Source organism: Macrosteles quadrilineatus, unplaced genomic scaffold, assembly GCF_028750875.1.
Source record: "Macrosteles quadrilineatus isolate MER2022 unplaced genomic scaffold, UCM_ALF_1.0 Scaffold_6__1_contigs__length_79288215, whole genome shotgun sequence".
NCBI lineage: Eukaryota > Metazoa > Arthropoda > Insecta > Hemiptera > Cicadellidae > Macrosteles > Macrosteles quadrilineatus.
Window position 1 is genome coordinate 7684905 of NW_026542599.1, and position 12916 is coordinate 7697820.

The 12916-nt window shown below is 34.6% G+C and overlaps 1 protein-coding gene across 2 annotated transcripts in view; it reads left to right on the forward strand.

Moving 5' to 3' along the window:
• Positions 1 to 2262: 2262 nt before the first annotated feature.
• LOC128996566 (dynein heavy chain, cytoplasmic-like) overlaps positions 2263 to 12916 on the forward strand; it is a 93949-nt gene continuing 83295 nt past the window's right edge. For both annotated transcript variants that reach the window (XM_054421960.1, XM_054421961.1), the window contains exons 1-7: positions 2263 to 2602; positions 6809 to 6902; positions 7926 to 8099; positions 8856 to 8982; positions 10467 to 10595; positions 10915 to 11101; positions 11983 to 12203. In XM_054421960.1, coding sequence (XP_054277935.1) covers positions 2353 to 2602; positions 6809 to 6902; positions 7926 to 8099; positions 8856 to 8982; positions 10467 to 10595; positions 10915 to 11101; positions 11983 to 12203 — 1182 coding nt within the window. In that variant the 5' untranslated portion in view covers positions 2263 to 2352. The remainder of the gene's footprint in view (positions 2603 to 6808; positions 6903 to 7925; positions 8100 to 8855; positions 8983 to 10466; positions 10596 to 10914; positions 11102 to 11982; positions 12204 to 12916) is intronic.

A 12916-nucleotide genomic window follows, 5' to 3' on the forward strand; every position in this document is an offset into this window, starting at 1 on the left:
GATTTTCTTTTGAAGTGTTTATTTTCTATTTTTAGTTACGTTTTTTTGTGTTTCTTTCGGACTTTCAATAAATTTCATATAAGTTAACACATGAACGGGACGAACTCTGTCTTGAAACCTCCGAACCTAACCTATCATGAAGACCATAACTACACGTCAGCACTCAGCAAGTCAAAATATCACTACTGTCAACAGTGGTAAGCTTAACATTTTAGACGTCTCATCCAGTTCAGCACCACCAAACAAAATTGTCCTCACAAATTCATCCCGCCAATTTAGTAGAAGTTAACACAATGGATTGTTGTATTGTCTAGTGACTTTTAGAACTGGGAACTGGCAGATTCATTATCGTTTTTCGTCAGAAAGGGAGATTGGGACGTTCCGCTATGACAGAGAGACGTTTGTTTTCAGGAGGACAGAAAAGTTATACTGTATTGTACTTAAAAATGGTCAAAATGTGCTGTGTTAGTGCACGGTAGTCATCTGATGAAGCACGGCCGCCTTTAACTACAGGCCACGGCCTTCGAACTGGCAACGTCGCAAGTGGTGTTGTAACAGCAGATTTTTTTGAAAGCAACTTTTTGGTATTTGTGTATTTACGAAAGATTGGTTACTGGACTATGACAATATTGACTCCGCTTACAAAATGTACAGATATAGATTTTAATTCGTATTTCATATTGTTTCAATTTTCAATTCTGTATGTTTTATTTTCAATATTTTAATAAATTTATGTTAATAAATTAAAAATTAAATCAATAAAGTGCAAATTAATGATCTGATGTCACCTGTCTGCCATGTTATCTTATGGGACGTCTGTCACTGAACAACACCACTTGCGATGCTGCCAACTCTACCAGGCCGCGGCCTGGATGAAGACACATTTATTTTGATGGTGTACTGCCTTTGTTCACGGTATAATAATTTTGCGTTAAGACTTTATCAAGATCTGTGATCAAAGCTTGATAATTGTTCGATTCATGAAGAAAAATGGGTGGAATGCGAGATTTGTCAGAAGAGTTAGGAGATTCGTCAGTTTTGGTAGTGGCATAGATAAAAGGAGTATAGACAATGTCTATACTTTATTTATCAATTTTTTAATTTGACAATTGTCTACTTCTTTTAATCTATGGTAGTGGTTATAAACGGTAGTGGAAGCTAAAGACTAAATCTGTTTAGTATTATTGTTTTGTAGCGCTTCGTAGATGGTTGGAAGTGGGAAAGAGGATGATTTAGATTTGTTTCTATTGGATACTAGTTCAAATTCACTTGATTTACCTTCTTGGTCGTTTTCTAGCTCGATTCGTTACAGAAACGTTTGATCCAATTTGGACGCGTCAACACATACTATAGGTACGCAGTTCAGGGGCTACAAAATGGAATTTAAATAAAACTTATGATTGTAATTTCTTAAATATATTTTGGTTTTCTGTTTTTATTTCATTGTTATTTCGTCACCAGCATGGTAATCCATAAAGCACATGTTAATTTTGTTTAATTTCAAATTTATTTTTTTGTTCTTGTATATGATTTTAATTTTAAAATCTTAGCCTATTTGTCCAAAAGTTTAATTTTTAAAGAGATTCTAGACAGCTACAGGAAAATATCTTTCTAACAGTATGCGTAGAGTTCCCTTATGATGCACACGAGCTGAGAAAAAAAGGTTTTAAAGAAACATGCTTCTATTAATATATAGATTAGTGTGAAATACGATATACAACACTGTTTTTGTTGATTAAATATAACAGAGATTTAACAGGACGTAACAGCTATACAGGCATGTTGCGTGAAAAACTATATAAATAGATAATTTAAACAACGAAAACAAATGTAAATAAACGTCATCAGTATTCTGACACATCAGCGGTGTCTGAGTTTATCACTGCCAAACAAATATATATATATATATATATATACAAACATCCTCTTTTATACTTATATAAATGTAAATAATACCTCGCGGATATTTTTATGAGTATACTTTCCATAACACTGTACACTAATAAATAATCATTGATGATAGATACCGTCTTAACTGGCAACTCTGGTTTAACGGTTCACTGCTTTTATGTGGTGACGCCGACGCTGGCTGACCGCTGACCCGACGAGCGACGACGACGACAGCGACAGCTGTTGTGTTTGTTTCAGCCGTTCAGCGGCCAGCGGGTTGGGTTGAGTTGAGTCAGAGTCATTAATTGATAATTTTTGACATTGAGTTGAGTTGAGTTGCAGTTTGCAGTTAAGTCGTTGAATGAGGTTCGGGTACGGCTGCAGTATTCGGGCTCTCGTTCCCCATACTTTTTGAAGCAATGGAGTTTTAATTATTATTGCGTAATTTATTTAATATAGACAATGAGTGGTGATTTCACCGAAGTTGCCGATTCCTCTCATGGGGATGAGGATCAGTCGGTAGAGGTTGTTGAGTTTTCTTCATTCTTAAATTATTTACGTAAAGTTGTTGCCGTTCATTTTCACGAAGATGTTTCGGCACCACCCTCATTGGCGGCCGCTATTGACGATCGAAATAACCAGGATTGTATCAAAAAGTTCATCAGCGATCCACAAGTATCTGCCCTACTTGTGCAAAAAAGCTCCACTAAAGGTAGGCCTAAGTTAGGCTACAAGTTGTAGCTTGTGTAGTAGGCCTAGCCTCGTGGCTGCCCAGCATCGTCATTTACTGTAATTCCTGCTAGAACATGATTATAGCCTATTTGATTAACTTACTCTCATTTTAGGGTTTTAAAGAATGCTAGGTATGAATAAGTTAGGCCTAGGCCTATTGGGTGAAACTTTGATAGGCCTACCAAACTCTATAATAGCCTATCTGGTAATTATTGCGACGAACGTGACCATGGGAACCTATATAGATTTTTATATCACTAGAAACTAGATTTTTTGCTGAAAATAACGGTGCAAAAATTTTTCCGCGCTCACAAATATTAACGGAGTTACGGCTGTTTTAAGTTTTATTTACCTTTGTAAGTCTACTGACTAGCCTATTTAAATTGACGATATTTCCTCACCAGAAACTTTGTATAACTATTAAATTTATGTAAATTGTAAGTGATTTTAAGTAAATATTCGACTCACACTAACAATCAATAGGTTAATTAACGCAAACTTATTAATTTCAGCATAAAGAAAGTTCGGGAAACAAAATAGCTTATATGTACGCAGCTAAGTGAAATGGTTAGTGGTGACGGCATGATGGATTTGACAAAATCCAGTTCCAAGTTCCAGTAATCCAATCCACTCCACAAAATAGGCCAACATTGTTACTTTAACCATGTAGCTTTTATGCCCTTTCGAATCCTTATACATGCTTATACCTAGAATAAGGATTTTTACCTAGGCATACTTCTAAAGTCTAACAACTAACAACTACTATTAAACATACACTAACAAACAATGTTAGACTTCTCATTCCATTCTAAAATCTGAAGTTTTTTACATGTCTAGTTCATGTTGGTGACACTTGAGCGCTAGTGTCATAACACTTTGTTAAATATTATAAGAGAGTACTACAGTAAAGTATTATTAAATATATTAGTAATGAACTGTGCTTTACATTTGGTAATATAACCAGGGGATGAGTGATTGTGTTATTGACTTAAATAACACGTTGATTAGTCTATGAATACATATTAATATTAAAATAAAACTATTCTAAACTAACCTAACCAAACCAAACTTGCAATAGCATAAAATATAAGTATGATGACAGAAAAGGCATGTGTGGAAGGCAAGTCGGACTTTATGCGGATTCGTGACTGCATTAAGTCCTTTGAAGGTAGGTTAGATTAGGTAAGTTAAAGTGTAGGTTATAGTGAACTGAGTTGATAATTTATATTACACACAGGCAGTTGTTGTGCCATTAAAATAGTGTGTTAACCACAAAAAAATAACGATTTCAAAAATGCTTGCAGCATTTTTGAAGTCGTTATTTCATTGTGTTTAACACACTATTTTAATTGCACAACAACTGCCTGTGTGTAATATAAATTATCAACTCAGTTCACTATAACCTACACTTTACCTTCCTAATCTAACCTAACTTCAAAACACTTAATACAGTCACGAATCCGCATAAGCCCGACTTGCCTTCCACACATGCCTAAATAAAATCATTCTGAAATAAGTTATTCAGTGCCGTGTTGTTTCTTAGATGTTTGTAGCACATGTAATTGAAATGACTTGATTGACCCATTTTTATTCTCTTCTCTTCAATTTCGTTTTCGTATTTTCATTTTCATTTCAGGTTCAGTATAGTTGTACAAGTAAGGCCCGGTTTCCCCAACTCATTTAAACTTAGTTTTAAGTTAAACGGCGATTTAAACTTAGTTTAACTTTGATTTGTGTTTCCCCAAATTTAAACTAGTTATTAATCTAAGTTCAAACTAAACCACCTCTTGACTTGGTTTAACTACTGGGGATAAAATAAACTGAGTTCAAATTAGTAAATTACAACAGTAACATAACCTCAAATCAAAACAAATAGTAGGTGTTAAAACAATAATAATTTAAGCAACTACGAATTCATCTGGACGAAATTAGGCTTGGTTTAGGGGTAGCTTTAAGTTAAGTTTTATTTATATTTTGATTGATTGTTTATTAAGTTCTTTTTTTAGTAAATTAGATTTTATTTCAAGTTAGGCTACTACTAATTAATTGCAGGTAACTTATTTACCCCCTCAAACGGAAGAGTTAATAGACATTTCCGAAGAAGTAGAAGATGAAGATTATGACACTTTAGTACCTAGAACAAGAGGGCCTACTAAAATAAGGGACAGAATTGACCATTTCAATAAATGGAATGAATCTGAATTTGACAACAACTTATAATTAATAACTTGATAACATAACCTTAAACAGTTATGTTATTCTAGCTGCATTCGCACATTGCTGTCTGCTCTACTGAGTTGTAGCGTAGCGCTGTGGTAGTTGTAGGAAACACTAGCCCAAAGCCCACCGAAAATTCCTTACAAATACACATTCAGGATTGCCAACCGCTCGAATTGCCGTTTATGTTAAACGAAGCCAGTAAAATGTTGGAGAAACCGAACACACATTTTAAACGGAGTTTTAAAATAAACTAGTTTATTATAAACGTAGTTTACACCATTTTGGGGAAACCGGGCCTAAGTAACAGTTAGTCCATTCCGTTATTCCGTAATGCGGCAACGGCATCCGGCAAGCAGTAGCAGAAGCAGACTAGAATAGAATAGAAAGTAGATAAAGGAATTCAAAACGACAAATTATCTTAAGTTACCTTAGTTAATATTCGTTGCCTCGGAGACATTTTTGCACTGTTATTTCCTGGTAAAAAGTGAGTCTTCTACTTTAATTACTTACAATTAATTAACGTAATATATCAAGTATCTGGAGAGAACATTTCATAGGCTTATAAATAGGTTAGGTCAAACAAACAAAGTACCGGTTGGTAAATAAAACTTAAAACAGCCGTAACTCCGTTAATATTTGAGAGCGCGGAAAAATTTTTGCACCATTATTTTCAGCTAAAAATCTAGTTTCTAGTGATATAAAAATCTATATAGGTTCCCATGGTCACGTTCGTCGCAATAAATACCGCCTATCTAAACAATTAGTAGGCCTAGCCTATCAATTGGATAGATAACCTTACTGGGCTATTAATTAACAGCTGTGTTTAAGGATCACATTGGCCAGTCACTAACAAGACTAAAAGATCGTTCTCATTCTACACTCATCTCCATTTATATATTAGGCTACTTGGGTTAAAATACAGGGTACAGTTTGTTTGGAACTGGGCTATGCTAATATCTATTGAAACTATCGATTCGATTAGTAAACCTTCAAGCGATTTTTTCACCATCAGCAAGTTTGGTTGGTTAGGTTAGGTTATGATAGTTCTATTTTATAATAGATATATTTAAAATTATCAATTATTAATCAATATGGCAAATATTTACTGTAAGTTATTTACACTGGGATATGATGTAATTTTTATATGTCTACTTACAGTATTTTTAACCCCTTCGCTTTCAACGATGGCGTTCCGCCGTCGCGCTCCCGCTAGCCATTGTGTGAAGCAACGGCGAATCGCCGTCCGCTATTAAAACCTATTTGTGTCGAGTTAGTTCCCCAGAAATCCAATAGATCGTAGATGCTTCTTGTTCTATGATTTTCAGGCTTTCTTTTGGTTATATATTCGTCATCTTAGTTTAGCCCAATTGGCAAAGAAACTGAAGTTGAAATGTTGTTAATTTATTAACATAAATTTGATATATTTTCGAATTCTTACTTCAATTTAAGATGCATTTCATTAGTCTATGCGTAATTGGTCTAAACCTTCAGTGCAATACCGGCTTTCATTTAAGCTAGCCTATTAGTTTCAAATGTGACGAGTTTCATGCAAACGCAAGATGAACAATCAACATAAAATGATTTTTTAAAAGGGTTTTCTATGATTACAAAACCAATAACTACCGGTAGCCTACAGTATTGCTTTTTTTAAAAATAAGTTACGTTTTAGACTCAAAATAATCAGTAAATTATAGGTTTTAATTTGAGCTAGGCCTATTGATTGTTTAAATCAGTTAAGTTCAAGATCCTGTATTACTCAATCAAAAATCATAAATTTGATTATTTCTCGGATGATATGTTATTTATTTCAATGCTGCTCCTCTAGTATTTAGGTTAAAATACATACCTAGGTGGGGGTCCCCATCATAAAGTTATTGATAGCTAATTGAACTGATAGGCTACGGATAAGATACAGTAATCCTATGCATTCGTATAGCATTAAGAACTCTATTGTTTCTGTCCTTAGATGATGATGCTGAACAAAGTGGGGAGGCAGATGAAGAGAAAGAAGTATATTTTATTTCTAACGAGGTTCATTTTACAAGCTCCAAGATGACCAGGTAATGTTAAATTAAGCTTTGTCCAATTTCATCATATATCAGCCATCAATAATATCACTTAAATCTTCTTTTAATGCACCACCTAACTTATACCACAACTTTTTATTTTTATCACTAAAATAACGATAAATGTAATAGCCTAAAATATATCAGTCTTCGATGTGAGGTTAACCAAGCCGTTGAAAAATATGCACGTCATCTGTCTGCTCCAATCTGATCGGAACTAAAATGAAAAGCATCTAGAAACAGACATCAGGAGAAAGCTTAGAATCTGCTAAAAACAATGATACAAATCGCGATCCAGTACAATCCGATTCAGTCAGTCCCAAAGCCTTTGTTGTAAACGATGTTTGTGAGTCGCAGAAGCGACGCATAACATTGCAGAAGGTGTGTTGTGTGTCACAAGCGACGCTTAAAACACTAGGAGGGTTGATTTTTTAATAATTTCACCAATATGATTTTGCTAAGTCAGTTTTTGATCCGCTGTGATGCCTAAGAATTTTACTGAGCTTGCTGAATTTAGAGAAAGATTCAAATCTAATTTTGCTGTTGAGTCTGATTTCTGGTAGTTTTTTTGGAATTCCATCAGAAGAGATTTTTCTTTATTTAACGCCAAACCATTTGCTTAAAACCATTTTTATAGTTGAAGGAAATCTTGTTCAGCTGTCTGTTGCATGAAAATTTTACTGTGATGAGTGAAAATAATGGGAATTTCACTGCAAACATTACTGATTTTGAAAATCAAAGGTAGATCATTAATATAAACCAAATAATTAATATCACCATGGTTTATTCTTGTAATGTGCCAGCTACCTCACTCCTTATACTTTATACATTCTACACAGGCCCAAGGTGCAAAAGGACAGGTAAATTTAAGGTTAATAAAATAGGGCGCACATAAAAAAAATGGGATTTAATTCTAGTGCAGTCCAAGTTCTTACAGTTTCCTGTCATTTACATACATTTTGTAGCATAAATATAATGATTAATTTAGCTGAACCCCTTGTTCTGCTTGCCCCATAGCTTGGTGTTTACTAAACGCTACATAGTTGTGGAGGCTGACAAATCCATCGCCAGTCAGCTGAGAGTGAACACATTCAGTGAAGGATCACCTTACGAAACACTCCATGCTTATGTGTGCAAAACTATGGTTCCATACTTCAAGAGCTACATCAAGGAATCTGGCCGTGCAGACAGGTAAAATTCACAGCGTTCTGTTTATTTAGACATAAACTATCTAAATATGCCTATCTTACTTAGGCTTGTCTTACTTTAAACTGTCTCTCCATACTTTCCACAGGAATAACATACAAGTAAATTTTTCACCCAATAGGGAATTTTGGTAAATTGGTACAGCTGACCACATGCTTTAAAAGCTGTGTATAGGCCTAATTCTTGTCTTCAGCCTTGATCAGTATTTGTTAGCAAGTGCTAACTCATGCATTGAGATCTCTGACGCAACAAACACAATGTATTGTTGGTGTTGAAATGAGACGGGAAGCTAGATGTTGTGACCAAGCGTTCATGTCCAGACATGACCAATTTTGTTTCTGTTTGTTATATCGAAGGAACAATGTAGACATAAGTAGCAGTTAAATTCACTGTAGGGGCTTTGATTATGATAAATTCTATATATTGGGGTGAATTTTACCAGCCAGGATCGTCCAAAATTAGTTTTAATCAAGGTGGTTGTTGCGGATTGTTCATTATGTGGAGGTGAAATTTGCATTATGTACTTTGGAGAGTTCTATAAAATTCAAAACAAAATTTTATTAACAACGAATCCGTTGTGTTGAGGTTTGTTATATCAAGGTTAGACTGTATATAAAACATTTTTCATCAAACACTTTTTTTAACTTGAACATTGTTGTATGTAAGCCTTGTGATGCATATACAAAATGAATTGCTAATATTCAGTGTGTAAAAGGAGTTCATCGATTGCTTATGTCACAGAGATGGTGACAAGATGGTCCCCTCTGTGGAGAAGAAGATGGCAGAACTGGAGATGGGCCTGTTACATCTCCAGCAGAATATCGACATTCCGGAGATTACACTTCCAGTACACGCGACTGTCGCTCAGGTGGCTTTGTAGATTAGACCTAAAATAAAATACTCCTATCCCAGAAAACCTACATAGGCCTACTGAGCAAATTTCTATTTACCTGGCTGGATTTCCACAAAAATATTCTTTTAAAATTGTCAGATTTATTTCCTTTTTATAAAGCTAATAAGGATCACAAACTTTTGGCAAAACCGTAAGCCGTACACCTATCATCAAATTAAAATATCAGTTTTTTGATAAATGTTCTACTAAGGGCACAAACTCAAAGGGCTGTATTTATTGTAAATAAAGAAGATGTGTCAGCTGTTAGATTTGTTTTTATTTATAGTTTTTTTGTTGACCCTTTTCTCTGAGATAATCTTTTGATTCTCATGAAAGATGTGTGGATAAAAAATGTTTAGATGAAAGATAAAGTTATTAGTTATAATTCTGCCACACAGTTTAATCCAAATACACAAGAGATTTTCATAAAGTAAGCAATAAGTACGAATGAGGCAAGTGTTTGTACATTTTTTTAAAGTATATAAAAGTATTCTTGCCCTGTTGCGAAGCACAGGCAGATCAACTATTTTAAATAACATTATTTTAAGGAGTACTTAGATTTGCTGCTACAGAAAAGGTGTGGTTTTCATTAAAGTGTTGATAGCTAAGTATGAAATAAATAAAATTTCCAATTTTGATTTAAATATATCCACAAACAAGCAACTACGACAGTGCCTTTTTTCTCCATAAACATGATTATTTTAAATTTAAACTTTTTGAATTATCTCCCTAACTGTAGAGCATACAACAACGCTTCAGTATACAAAATTTTGTCTTTTAATCTCTACAAAATGGTTAGGGAAGAAATTGTGAAATTTAATGTTTTTAGAGTCAAAAACGGGAGAAACAAAATTTTACCCCATTAAATCCCCATAATCCCCGGTTTCCATAGTCCATTCTTGCTGGTTTGCGAACTCGTTAGAATAAACAAAGGTTTATATGTTTGCACTGAATTTCATAAAAATCGGATCATTTTTGCTGGAGTTATCACGGCAATGGACATGAATTTGAATTGAGGGGTTTTTCACCTCGAAACGCAAAATTAAATCGGTCCTGGGGCCAGATCTAACTACAAGACCTACGACATTAGCTTATTCCATATAAAGGTAATTCGCAAAAAAAAAATAAAAATAACTAACCAAACATATTTTGGCTATACATTAATTTGCAATTTTCAGGAGACATAGTCCTTGTCCCCCCAGAAAAACATGCTTGCAAGGAGACGAGTCATTATTTTATTAGACCTAAACAACTTATTCACTTAAACATCTGTTGGACACTTATGTACTTACAAAATTTGTATTAGCACTTAAGGTTTGATTAAGTCAACAAATTTACAATCGATGATTGGCAAGAGTAGATTCAAAACACCTGGATAATTTATAGAATCAATTCTCATATCACTAAATTTGTTTCTTTTTTGTAATGAGCTGGCTAACAGAAATTTAAAATGTTGACAGGTAATCAAACGATGCACAGAAGAAGGCCGTAAGCCCAAAGTTGCTGATTTTGGTGATCGTGTAGAGGACTCGACCTTCCTCAACCAACTGCAGAACGGAGTCAGCCGTTGGATCAAGGAAATTCAGAAGGTATGAGTACAATAGAATAATATTTAAATAACAATAATAAAATTTACCATATTTCTTTGTTAAACATTTTGGGGTACCAATTTGTCTGGCTGGGGGGCACTTTGAAAAACGCCATTAGGCCTACAAAATTCTTTATTTTTCTAAACTTCCCTTCAGTCTTACAAAGTTTGCTGTAGTTCTGCTATTCAGATCAATCTCAATGACTATAGGTCGGCCGCTTAGAAAACGACCTCCTCCAGCATTGGTTTAGCATTAGCGCGCAGGTCGTTTTCTAAGCGGCCGAACTATACTTTGCTGACTTAACAGTGTTCTCTTGCAGGTGACCAAGCTGGACAGAGACCCGTCGTCTGGAACAGCTCTACAGGAGATCAGTTTCTGGCTCAACCTAGAGAGGGCACTCTACAGGATACAGGAGAAGAGAGAGAGTGTTGAGGTAGCATTGACTCTGGACATACTCAAGCATGGCAAGCGCTTCCATGCGACTGTCAGCTTTGACACTGACACTGGTAAGTCACTGAGAGTAACTTGAGCAGTTTCATTGGGGCAACGGATACGGTAAACCCGAACAAACCATAACAGAGAGGATGAGACCGTTTTTGACAACAACCATGTTTTAGTTTATCTGTGATCGGAATTCAGAGGCTAATTCAACTCAAATAGATACAAAACACTCCTTAAACACCGTAAAAACTTTGTTTTTTACTAATCGAGCAGAAACCGTCTGCAGTAATGTCTTCAATAACAAAGACATTAAATAGATTCCTTTTTACATTTTTCTAATTACTGACATAATAAATATTCAGCTGAATACCAAAAAACTATTTTTTTACAATAATCGACAGTTGATTTTCTAAACTTTATCTCTATCATCAAGGTATGACTTCCATACCGTCTGCTCCATTCCGTTCCGTTGATTATGGAAACTATCCGTGCTAAGGAGGACAATTTCTGTTATCTAGCTAATTACTGTAGTAATTTTCCATATGATTTGAAGTTTTCAACTGTAGTGTAGGTCAATACGGGCTTTGCTTGAAAGGGTGAGGTTAGATAAGGTTTACTGTTATAGTTTTCCACTAGGCCTATTCTTAAAATTTTCAAAACAGGACTTCTGTTATTATTATTATTATTTTATGGCCAGCATTGGACCACTTAAGTCAATATAATGGTCAGGTTCTTTTAATCATTGAATTTTTATTTTTACTGGCTAAAGAAAAACTCAAATCTGTTTAGCAGCCAAGCCTAGGGTATTGGAAGACTATTGATAAATCAACTCCTTTTGAAATTACTGCTGACTTTCAACTACCGGTATAAGTTCTAAAACCATGATAATTCTAAAAAAATACTGAATTACAAATGTTTGTTTTTCAATCAAGTGTGTACTTTTTAGGACTGAAACAAGCGTTGGCGACAGTCAACGACTACAACCCCCTGATGAAAGACTTCCCCATCAACGACCTGTTGTCCGCCACGGAGCTGGACCGTATCAAGACGGCTGTACAGCAGATCTTCAGCCACTTGCGTAAAATAAGAAACACCAAGTACCCCATGCAGAGAGCACTGCGCTTCATTGAGGCCATCTCCCGCGATCTAAGCGCTCAACTTCTCAAGGTGAAATAGCTTTATTCACAATTGATGTCAGATGAAGTAAAATGTGTCTGCCGATAAATAATATTTTAATTCAAGACTTATTGGCTACCAAGATGTTAGAACGATAAAAATGCAACAAATAGGTGTAAATATTGTCTCATATCCTTAAAGAAAAAAAAAAAAAACTAACCGAACAGTAGATTAATTGTTTAAATCTTGACTGGCTTTTCAAACTAAATCTACCAAAATTTTGTTCACTAGTACTTTGTGCAATATTATTTAATAGTTAGTGTGTCAAATTGACTGGGAATAGTTTTGCCAGGAAATTTTAGTCTTAGAATCTTAACTAAACTCCTGAGCGTCCATCCAATTAAAAACATCTGTGCTCCTCTATTAACTATTTGCAACATAAGTAAAAAAATAGCGATTGAGTTAGATTATCATAAATGTTTCCTAAACTAAAAAATCCCAGATCTGAAAAATCCCGAAATAATTGTTGTAGAGTATCTGAATCTGGGTGCTTATGAACGAGTTGCAATCTAGAGTAAAATGCAAAATGCATATTTTCTGGTTGCCATTCGATTTTCGGTGGTAATTAACTCAAAAGTTTTATTTTTTAATTTAATTTTTTTTTTAGGTTTTCTCATAAGTTTTATAAATGTATAGGCTATACTTAAAGAAAAACCCATAAACTTGTGTTAAATTTTATAATTATTATAAATTTTATAGGGATG